Below are 12,428 nucleotides of genomic sequence, written 5' to 3' on the forward strand. Positions count from 1 at the left end.
TCTGCCATAGGGTGGTGTCATCTGTATATCTGAGGTTATTGATATTTCTTCTGGCAATCTTGATTCCAGCTTGTGCTTCTTCCAGCCCAGCGTTCTTAGCTATATAATAAAGTGGCAAACACGTTGCATCACTGACATCACAAGACAGTTGCCTATAAAACTAGACTTCTGACACTGGACTCCAGCTTCACTTTCTCACAGGTCATCATCTTCACCTGGGAGAGCAGTTGTCTGAGCAGCCTCTAAATCGTGCCCGTGCTGTGCTGCCAAGACTGGGGCCATGACCACCTCTGGCGGGGCAAGAGCAGGCATGGCAACAAACTCCAAGTTAGGGTCTCTGATCAGTTTTCTAGCAAACCAGAGGAAGGGCTTTTCAAAGTTATAGTTACTTTTGGCAGAAATGTCATACTACTGAAGATTCTTCTTGCAGTGGAAGACAATTGACTTTTCCTTAACCTTTCTGTCCTTAATATCCACTTGGTTGCCACACAACACAGTCGGGATGTTCTCACACACTCATACCAGATCTCTGTGCCAGTTAGGCACATTCTTGTCAGTTAACTCTCGATGTTACATCAAACATTACAATGGCACACTGAGCTTGTATATAATAGCCATCTCTCAGTCCACCAAGCTTCTCCTGACCAGCTGTATCCCATACACTGAACTTAATCAGTCCTCTGTTGGTATGGAACACAAGAGGATGGACCTTAACACCCAAGGTAGCCACATACTTCTCAAATTCACCAGTCAGATGACATTTCATGAATGTAGTTTTTCCAGTACCACCATCACCAACCAAAACAAGTTTGAACTGAACTTGGGGCTCTCATTGGGCAGCCATTTCAGTGTTACTTCCAGAAGTGTGTCTCTCTGCTCGTCTGACTAAGGGCTGGAAAGATGGAGGAAGCATAGCACCAACAGATTCTCCTAAGTATCAAAGCTATCAGTTGCACAGTTGCTGAAGAGTATGATCATCATATTGATGACCCTGAGTGATCAAGAAAATAATTGCATCAGATTTTCTACCAGGTGTTTAATGATATTGAACCAGTGATTGATTGATTGATTGATTGATTGATATGATAAATTTTGCAAACAAAAAGACATCTTTGCTAGTTAAAAGGTAAGATGTCAGCTATCTAAAAAACCATAATTTTGAAATTCTTTTTTACTTGAATAGTTCCAAATTTATTTCTTTATACAGTATTTATAAATGCATATTGAATATGCTCTTAGTAAAGTCATATGTTAATAGCGTAAATGATTAGATAATTAAAGAATATTTTATTTACTAACCATTGCTGGCCATATCTGTACATTAGAAATGTTTGCCCCTTGGAATGGTGTTTATTCACAGGAAGTTAAAACTTTAGTGTGTTGTTTAGAAGAGAAAATGCTTTTATAACTGAGACAAAAAAAGAGTATATACTAGTATGATGTGTCACTTGTCAACATTAGCAAATATTGTTTTCATAATGTGTCAGGGCCAAATCCTTCAATTAAATAAACCACGCAGCAGTACTCAAGTATTCATTTAATTCAAGTGTACATTTTTGGTATTCATTGTATACTAACTTTTGTTTGTCTTGATGTTTATTTCCTAATGGTTTCCACAGCAAAAAGGAACAGTTAGCAATTCTTGAATCAAGAAATAGTTCTGGGGAATTCCCTGGCCATCCAGTGGTTAGGATTTGGCTCTTTCACTGCTGAGGGCCTGGGTTCAATCCCTAGTTGGAGAACTAAGATACCATAAGCTGGATGGTGTGATCCAAAAAAAAGAAAAGTTCTGAATCAAGGATATTAATAGCTTGAACATAAAGTTTTAAAAAGTAATGATATGTTCAGCTGTGAAGAAACAGACTCTCCCATATAGCAATAGTATGAGTGTAAATCAGTAAACCTTTTAAAGGGGAGTTTAACAACATATGTTAAATTTTTAAAAGTATATGCCCTTTGATCCAATTATTGCATTTTTAGGATTTATATTAAGGAAATAAGCAATGTAAACATACAGAGATGTGTATATACCTTAGACATTCTTTAAGAGTGAATAATTTGAAATAAAATAAATGTCCATCAGGAAAGAGTTAAGTAAGTTCTATCCATACTTTGCCATAAGTTATCTCTACAGAGGTAAGAAGATTGCAAGAGATCTTTTACTTTCTCTGTATTATTTGAATTGTTTTTTTGTAATGTTCTTAAAATTTCAAAGGAAAAAATAACAGCCATAAAATGTTTACATTTTGACTTAAAAAATAAACATGGAGAAGGAAATGGCAACCTACTCCAGTATTCTTGCCTGGAGAATCCCAGGGACGATGGAGCCTGGTGGGCTGCTGTCTGTGGGGTCGCACAGAGTCGGACACGACTGAAGCGACTTAGCAGCAGCAGCAGTTATAGCTACATTTAATAGCCATTTAATCAGTCTTGATCAGCTTATATTTTGAAAGCCCTCCAATAACTGAAAAAATGAACAGTCTAATGACTGAGTAACATGCTTTAAAAATAAATAAATAAATAAATAAATAAACAACACAGGATACTATGTCTTGAATAGAGCTGTCATCACAGCAAATGAACCCAACTACCTGATACTAAAAACAGATTTTTAGATATGAATACATTTATTCATGGTTACGGTATTGTTTTAAAATCAAAGCTTCTTATTTTAATAAATGCTCATTCTGATGTTAATTTTTGAGTCGTTTTCACTGTTTAAGACTCTGCCTAGTATTTAATCTAATACTGTAATTTAATGATCCTTAGCATAATCTTTTATTGTAAAATATGTGTTAATACTGTTTCATAAAACAAATAGCATCTGTCATTAAAAGATTCACTGAATTGTAAATTACATGATTTTTTTTATTGCTTTAGTATAGATATGCCTCTTTAGGAAAGGAAATGAATTATAATATTAAAGGAATCAAAACTTTATAATGTGATTATGGACATTTTCATTTTTCTTTTCCTACCTCCATCAAAAAACAAAAACCTAGGAAACAAAACAACGAAATGTTGACTTTTTGGGTTTTTATATTTCATTCTTTATATATCTATGTCTTATTATTGTTTTAATTGAAGATTTAGATATTTCCAAAGCATAAAATATTTTCTAATATAAAAATGAAATTATAGTATATCCTACTTGAGAATACATCTTTATTCTGTATTTTTTAGACATTTTCTTCTTGTAGATGGTGGTGGTATCTATTTATATTCTTATGAAGGGCGCTTCCTTTCCTCTCCAAAATTTCCTGGAATGAGAACAGATATTCTAAATGCACAGACTGTCTCTCTGAGTAATGATACCATAGCAATAAAAGACAAAGCTGATGAAAAAAGTAAGTGCATTTTTATAATTTTCAATGAAATTTATTAAAATTTTCATCAATTGACTTTCATTTTCTCATCTATTAATATGTTGACTTTATATGGAAGAATGATGAGCTTTCTAATTTGTCCTAATCATGAATTAAAGAACTAAAGTTGTCGTATTGTTTCCAGTTGATGGAACAAATAAATATTGTCACAACATAAAAGCTTAGTGATAAGAAGTAAATCTATATATTCAGTAGCTGTTCAGTAATAGTTTTAATTCAAGACTGTGAGTCCTAAAAATGTATGTTAATTTTTAAGTTTATTGAAAGTATTTCCTTTTTCTTTATTTAGTAACATAGTAAATATTGTGCTTCATGGTACTATTTATTTTGCTTATATATATTCATGTATTTTTTATACTTACATATTTTTAAACTAAAGAAGTAGGAGAAAGTTACAAATAATTTTTGATTTTCATATAAAAGTTTAGGCCACATTACTGTTTATAAATAAATTTAAGTATGTCAGGCGTTTTAGAATGCCACAGTATGAGTAAAACTGTTTTCTTAAGGCAATGCTGTATCATAACATGTATCCAGCAAATAATAATGAGTGCTTCCTGTGTGCCAGGTAGTCTTCTAGAAGTTGAGGATATAAAAGTGCATTAAGAAAAACAGATAATCAAGCAAATATAGTCAACTAATGACACATGCTGTGAAGAAAATTAATGCAGGGTGAGGGCATAGAGAATTCTAGAGCTGGGGCAGGGCAGTGAGTATAGGAAAAGCAAATGCAAGGGTGGGAATGATTGGTACTTAAAAGGAACAAGGCTTTATGACTAGGTCAACATGAACTAAGCAGAGTGTGATAGAAGACACAAAGTTAGATAAGTAGCAGCCAGATCATGTAAAGACTTGGCCATGGTAAAGATGCTGGCATGAGAGAGTGAAGACAAGCATATTATCCTAAAATTTTTCCTGGGTGAATGAAGGATGGGGAACGAGGAAGTTTTGAGTAGGTCACACAAACCCAGAGTTCTGTTTTTGTCATGATAAGTTTAAATACTTTCTAGACGTCCAAGAGGGGTTGGAGAGGAAACAATGAAATAAACAAATCCAGGGCTCAGGAGAGAGTTGGAGATGAGATATGAATCTGGGAGTCATTGATGTGTAGATGGTGCCATGGCATGAAGTCACCTAGAAAGTGAATATAGACAGAGAAGACCAGTGGCTGAGCACATCAATATTTAGAAATGAGTAAGAGGAAAAAGAACTAATGAGATGAGAGTGAGAGTGAGGTATCCTTAAAGCCTAGTGGTAAGATACAGAATAATTGTTCTTCTCTGTTAATACATATTGGGCTAAATATTCATTGCTGTGACATGTTAAAAAAAGGTATGACCTGGCTGTTAATTTTGTTAGTTCATGGAACACCTAATTTTGGATCTAGAAAACTGTCCCACTTTTAAATTTTCAGTACTTTCAGATAGCACCACCTCTCATTCTGGTAGAAAAGATAATTCTAAACAGAGCTATTATTGTCTCTCTTTATGCCTCAGGCGTTCTCTGAGAGAGGGCATTTGGTAATTGTTTTGTTTTTAAAGGACTTCCTTCCTGTCTAAAAGAGGAAAGAGAATGAAATGAAATGAAATAAAGCAGAATCTAGACAGCAGACAGATTTAAGATGGGTGTGTAATTGTTAATAATTTGGAAGTCAGATTTTTGTCTTCAGTGAACTTAAATTTGAAAATCCCAGTGATCACTATGAAGTTTCTATACTTTACTTATTCAACATAACATATTTTAGATGGAAGCTGTAATAAGGTATGTATGTTTCCAACTGAATATACCTTATTCTGAATTTTCCTATAGTTAATTCACATCTGAAACATTATCATTTAAGCCATTGATAATTCATAGAATTTTAGAGCCAAAAAGAATTATGAACATTTTCGGAATTATAGATTTACATGCAAATAAATTACTCACATAAACTTTGTTGAACAAAATAATCATGTTATATCATCCTGCCATAAACAGAAAATTTTAAAAACTAAAACTAAAATTACTGTAGAACTGATAGAAAAATGAGCAGGAAAATAGTTTTCTTATTTTTAAAGAAACTAGTAATTACTGAAGGCTCGATAGAAGGCAATGGCAACCCACTCCAGTAGTCTTGCCTGGAAAATCCCATGGACGGAGGAGCCTGGTAGGCTGCAGTCCATGGGGTCGCTAAGGGTCGGACACGACCGAGCGACTTCACTTTGACTTTTCACTTTCATGCATTGGAGACGGAAATGGCGACCCACTCCAGTTTCTTGCCTGGAGAATCCCCGGGACAGGGGAGCCTAGTGGGCTGCCATCTGTGGGGCCGCACAGGATTGGACACAACTGAAGCGACTTAGCAGCAGCAGCAGCAGATAGAGATATACACTAATAATAGAAAGCACAAGTGAAGTACCTGGAATCTTCAACCTGTAAAAATTTTCTTTCAAGAGGACTATTCATGTATGAAATCAGTGGTTCCTTCCTGACTTGGGAGTTCCTTTACAGGCACGATTCTTTGAACCAGGCCTAGTGGTCTTATGTTATTATCAGTCAGTTTAGTAGGTGCTCAATTAATGTGTAAGTGCATTTGATTATGATTAAGAAGTAGAGGCACATATGATTAGGGTAGGTACTCCTTATGATTAAGGAATAAGAGTATTGCTTTTGCTTCTTCTCCTCATCCACCTTGCATGGATTCACCATGATGTCATTGTGAGTGATTCTTTGAAACAAAAGTCTGGGTAGAGGAAGGCGAAGTTAGAGAGCAGTTACTTAGATTTAGAAGCAACTCTTTCAGCTCCCAGCTCCTTAGTTGTCCAATCTGCCAGTTTCTGTTGCGTATTTAAATTAAAATACAGGTCCAGCCTCCCACTGAATCAGGGTCACCTCCAGTTGTGGAAATTAGACAAATTCATCCATATACCTCCAGCTCTTTATAATATGTGCGGTCAACAAAAGGATGGAAAACTTACTTTTTTAAAAAGTTAGTTTATATAGCTATGAAAATAACTGGGCTTAGTTATACCCAAAGCATTTTTTTAAATGGAAGTCAAATTTTTCTATTTTTGTTTCTATACTTAGTTAAAAATTCTATAACAGTATTTTTCTTTTTTATTTTTAACAGCTAGATTGGCAATTTTAGAACATAACTTATTGTGAAGACATGATTTCCTCTGTGAATATAGCCAGTGACCTCAAACTTAACATCCTAAGGTTTACTAACAGCTATAAATCAATATACTAAAAGTATGATCCTCTGGAAATTAAATATGTTATACATATATTAGCAGTTTTATGATCTGTATAAATTGTCCAATTTTTTTTGCTGACTACTCGTGTCACTTCTGTCTTTTCGTTTTTGTAATTCTTTGTGTGTGTTCAGTCATATGAAATAATTCAGTTGGAGATGAATCTTGAGCTGGAGTAATTTGGGAATTACTTAAAGAGAATCACTAAAGCACTGACAGTCTTCAAAGAGCAAAAAGTAGTGGGCAATATCTCTGTCACTTATGACACTAGGAGAAGCCTTTGATGAAACAGAGAAAGAGCAGAGGCCGCTTTTGTTCCTGGCTTCTTCAGTACATATCTCCAATAATTTTTACAACTTGGCCTACTCGGAATATCTGAGAAAGATGGGATTGGAAATAGAGAACTTTGAGTTACCATTTTTTAGATAATGATTGATGTCATGAAAATAATCCAGGAAAGTATATAGCATGAAAAGGTGACCTAAAACAAAACCTAGGAACAGGGATCACCAAAGAAGGAAGAACTAGCAAAAAGAGAATAAGGGATGGTCCAAAATAGGAAAGAATCAGGAGAAAATGGTGTTTTTTGGTAGCTCACATAGGAGTTTCAAGAAAGAGGATGGTCAGGAGTATCCAGTGCTCCTGGGAGGTCAAGACTAAAAGTAGATTCTTGACTAAAAATAGACTCTTTGATTTGGCACCATATTGATGATCCAGGCAAGAGCCTTTGCATCAGTGTAGTGAGGTTGAACATCAAGTTGCTCAATGGTAAAGAATCCGCCTGCTAATGCAGGAGACACAGGAGACTCAGATTCAGTACCTGGGTTGGGAAGATCCCCTGGAGGAGGAAATGGCAACCCACTCCAGTATTCTTGCCTGGAGAACCCCATGGACAGAGGAGTCTGGTGGGCTATACTCCATAGGGTTGTAAAGAGTTAGGCACGACTGAGCGACTGAACACACAAAAACCTATTTCAGGGAATTGAAAGTCCAAACTCTATAATCATATGCTTGGTCTTTCTGGTGACCCTATAGCGATCCTGAAGCTATCTAGGGAATCACCCAGAATCTCTCTATTAGCATAACAAAGACATTCCTGTGACTCAGAAAATTCCAAGGGTTGTGGAAGACCTGTGTCAGGAACCCGAGGCAAAGACCACACAAATTATCACACAGTAGTGTACTGACCACAGGGAACTCATCACTACAAAATTTCCTGGTAGTATAGTAGGCATTCAATACATTTTTCCTTTGTGAAATGATTGTCTGGGTTGTTCTGTTGGTCTAAATCAGAGTTATGAAAATTACAAACTGCATCCAGATTTGGACTTGCCATTTTTGATCCTGTGGTACATTGATTCCATACCATTAATAATAATTCTAATTAGGGAATGTATATTTTAGGAAGACATGTTTGGTTCCACTGAGAAATATGACCTTATTACTAACTAGGAATTTGATGGCTGCTGCTCTTCAGTGCTGATAGGTATGCTGTGGTCCAAAGAGTTAAATAATTTCTCATTAGGATTATGATAGCTCCATAGAAATTTGCCAGTAAAAATTCTAATGTAATGTGGTGATTAATGCTTTACTTTTTTTCAAGTAATCTTCCTCTTTGAGGCATCAACCGGAAAACCAATGGGAGACGGGAAGTTTCTTTCTCATAAGGTGATGGATATTAGCTATGTTTAATGTAAATAGTTACTTACTTCTTCTCAAAATCAATGTTTTCAGACTTCCCTGGTAGTCCAGTGGTTAAGACTTTGCACATCCATTGCAAGGAGCATGAGTTTGATCCTTAATTAGCAGAGTTCCATGTGCTCCATGGTGTGGCCAGAAAACAAAAATTAAAAACAAAACACTAGGAGCAGAATTAATGTTTTCATTTTAAGGAGGAAAACATGGAGATTAGTTTTATATTTAAAACCAGTATGCATTCTTAGAGTATTTTGCCTAAAAATGTCCTAAAGATAAAGCACTATTAAATTCTGTAATGGAAATCTATATGTATGCAAATTAATTGAATGGAAGAATCTGACGTATGTTTTTGTTCAAGCTCTTTACTCCTTTTTAAAAAATTATTATTTGTTTTATTTATTTTTGACTGTGCTCATTCTTCATTGCTGTGCACGGGGTTTCTCTAGTTAAGGCACATGGACTTCAGTAATTGCAGTGCATGGGCTCAGTAGTTGTGAGTTCGTTACCCCACAGCATGTGGATTCTTAGTTTCTGGACCAGGGATCAAATTCATGTCCCCTGCTTTGGCAGGTGAATTTTTAACCACTGGACCACCAGAGAAGTCCCTCTTTACTGCTTTTCAATAAAATATTCTATCTTGATTAAACTTTTAGCACATATAGTATCAGTAAATAAAAATGTGTTTATACCTCGATACAGCTTACACTTTTTCCATTGACCTGGTCTAGCCCTTTTTTTTAGGTTTTAAGAATGTAGTTAAACTGAAAAAAATCCTGAATTGCGAGCTGTTTATTAGTTTCTGACTTTTAGCCTTAATACAAATAAATGGCACCATTCCATTGAATTATCCTCCAATAAGTGATATATTAGGGTTAAAGATGTTTTTAACTCTACTGTTCAGTACTACTAGTGAGGTGTTACCCTATATTTTATTTTTTTCTTTTTGTAATTATTAGTTGAATAACAAATACAGTCAGTGGTTCAGAAATGGAAAAGCAGTCAGTGAAAAACTATTCCTGCTGCACCTGTCAGTTTAGTTCCTTTCCACCGAATAAGTAGCCATCATTATTAATCTCCTTTTACCCTTCCAGAGGTTTTTAGTGCATACATGGACAAAATGGGTATATGTCCCTTTTTCTTTTACACAAAGATGACATATAAGTCTGCACTTTGCTTTTCTCATGCAACATTCTATTTCTGGAAATTTTTCCATATCAGTAGATAAAAGTACTTATGCAGTCCTTCTTCCTGCCATAAGTATAACATTTTATGGATGTATCAAAATTTGTTTAACTTGTACCCAAATGATGGATACAAATGGAAGTGTATTTCAGTTTATAGAGTTTCAAAGATTACATTATTTTATGGTGTTCTAACTGGCATTTTTCCCTTGTAAATTAAAAAACAAGTAATTACACTTTAGCTTTTGAATTATTTGTATATTAGCAGTTAAGTTATTTAGCAGGGACATTTTACCATTATAAGTAGGTAAATGATATTTAATTGATCTTAAAATAAACATATGTTCTTGTAAGTAAACAATTAAAATAATCTGGTGTAAGCACTAAAACTAATCCAGAATTTTCATTCTTTAAACATTTTAGAATGAAGTTTTGGAAATTGCTCTGGATCAAAAGGGACTCACCAATGATAGAAAAATTGCTTTCATTGATAAAAATAGAGATCTCTATATCACTTCAGTGAAACGATTCGGGAAGGAAGAACAGATTATCAAACTTGGTAAAATAATTGTAATACACTTAAATTTTTTATTATTTTCAGTATTCTTAGATCTACTCTATATTATACTAAATAGCTTACTTGTTTGAATGAATCTATGAATAATGCTTTGGTCTCCTAATATTTCTTAGCTATTTAATTCCATTTTGATAGCAAGTCTTTAGCTGCTGCAACTAAATTGGCATTGAACAAAAGACATGCAGATTGAAAATATAATAGTTCTGGGTAAAATGCTCAAATATTTCCATAAATTTTTATGTGCATTTTTGCACGTTTTCACCATCATAAAATACTCATACCTACCAGCAGTTAGTTGTGGTCTTATACATCAGCTAATTTTAAAGATAGGTTTTAAATACTTATATAATGGAAATAATACATTAATATTCTTTTTAACATAAGGAACAATGGTGCATACTTTGGCATGGAGTGATACGTGCAATATCCTTTGTGGACTTCAAGATACTCGATTTACAGTGTGGTATTACCCCAATACGGTTTATGTGGACAGAGACATTTTGCCTAAAACATTATATGAAAGGGATGCAAGGTAACATTTTACTGTGTGGGATTGTTTATTGTCATCAATAAAACTAACAGAGTGTTGTATTCTTGCTTCTAATTTCATTCCTACAAAATAATCTTTTATGTTATTTAGTTAAATAAATTATTCAGCTAAAGCTAATTTAATGACATTTAAGTGACAGAATGAAGTTGAAAGTGTTGTATTGATGTAATACTATTTATTTATATGTTTCTTAAATGGATATAATTTTTTCTTACATGATTTTCAGGTTTACTGTTGTTTAATGGAAACTCAGGTAGTTTTTTCAATGTGGTTTAATTATTTTATTTTAGGCACTCAATATTTTTCTGTGATGTACAATTTTATGACAGCCTTTACTCTTTCCCATTTTATCATTGACCTTGAAACTCTCAGGAATGAATGTATCTCTAGAATTGAATTTAAAATTGATATTAAATATAGAAAAAATACATAAAGTTATTTAAAAGTTTTTTTTTAATTTTACATTCTTCAGAAAATAAAATGTATTTATATTCCTAAATTCTCTAAGAAATGGCAGGGAGATCTCTTATTCTTGGCAAACTAGGAATACAAAGGCTTCTCAATGCCAAATCTTAGTTTAACTTTCAAATCTATTTTGAGTTCATTTTTAATATTCAAGCTCACATTAGCAAAACCAGAGAGGCATCATGTAAAAAAATTAGCTAATGAAGAGAAGTTAGTCTCTTTACTTAAAATTCACCTCCTGTTATTATGAGAAAATAATCTTGGGATCAACTTTTTAATGTTTGTACTTTCAAAAGCTGAAGCTAAGTGCTTTAATCATTTGTGTGATTTACCTTAATTCTTAGGCAAAAAGATCATTTCAAATGCTTTTAGGCATAGTTGTCAAATATGTAATAATTTTTGTCATGTTAAAATGTTTGTATATTTTGCTCTAAGTGTACATAGCAAGTTAGATTCCAATATTTATTTGAAGATATACATTCTCCCTGGAATTAACTTTCTTGGGGTGCATTTTGTAGATTTCATATGTATGTTGGGGTCAGCTCCCAAATTTAAATTGTATGAAATTTTTTGCTCAGAATATAAATTGCATTTTGCCTTTTTTCAACAGTGAATTTAGTAAAAACCCCCATATTGTGAGTTTTGTTGGAAATCAAGTAACTATAAGAAGAGCTGATGGCTCTCTGGTTCACATCAGCATATCACCATATCCTGCTATTCTCCACGAATATGTAAGCAGTTCAAAATGGGAAGATGCTGTAAGACTTTGTCGTTTTGTTAAGGTACTTTACATTTCAGATCCACAGTTGTATATATATTGTGTATTAGTTTATACAGTATCTTTTTGCAAAATGAGAAGTCATAAGAGCCAAGGGTTGGAAAAATTGTCAACAAGATCACATCTTTTTTTTAATAAGTGATGTCATGAGAGAGAGATAGATGTTGCTGTGTGATTTATTCTCTGAAGAAGCGAGTAGTTTCTTCTTTCTGGTACATATAAAAACCTTTCATGGAACTTTATTTAAAAGTCAGATTCCCAGGTTCTACCCCCAAGGTCTAATTTATTAAATCTAGTGAGCCTGGACATACTTTTAAGTTCCTCAAATCATTTGTATAGCTAAGGTTAAGAACCATTCACTACTTTAGATAGCATTTTCCAACCTAGTTGAATTAAGTATTTTCTGAACATGTTTGACCACAGAACTCTTTTATTTCACATTGTTTAATTATCTTACAATACACTTTTGTAAAAGGACTTTAAGATGGTTTTCCTTACAATGTGTTATTGATGACAGTCTGCTCTAATAGCATTGTCTGAAAACCTCACTTTTTCTCTGG

General features: G+C 33.8%; 1 protein-coding gene and 1 pseudogene across 1 annotated transcript in view; one reads left to right on the plus strand and one right to left on the minus strand.

Moving 5' to 3' along the window:
- IFT80 (intraflagellar transport 80) overlaps window positions 1–12,428 on the plus strand; it is a 118,598-nt gene that overhangs the window by 77,761 nt on the left and 28,409 nt on the right. The window contains exons 11-15 of the mRNA XM_052640738.1: window positions 3,184–3,347; window positions 8,223–8,287; window positions 9,922–10,057; window positions 10,460–10,607; window positions 11,701–11,872. Coding sequence (XP_052496698.1) covers window positions 3,184–3,347; window positions 8,223–8,287; window positions 9,922–10,057; window positions 10,460–10,607; window positions 11,701–11,872 — 685 coding nt within the window. The remainder of the gene's footprint in view (window positions 1–3,183; window positions 3,348–8,222; window positions 8,288–9,921; window positions 10,058–10,459; window positions 10,608–11,700; window positions 11,873–12,428) is intronic.
- On the minus strand, window positions 196–844 carry LOC128048367 (GTP-binding nuclear protein Ran-like; annotated as a pseudogene).

Source organism: Budorcas taxicolor, chromosome 1 (assembly GCF_023091745.1).
Source record: "Budorcas taxicolor isolate Tak-1 chromosome 1, Takin1.1, whole genome shotgun sequence".
NCBI classification, from domain to species: domain Eukaryota; kingdom Metazoa; phylum Chordata; class Mammalia; order Artiodactyla; family Bovidae; genus Budorcas; species Budorcas taxicolor.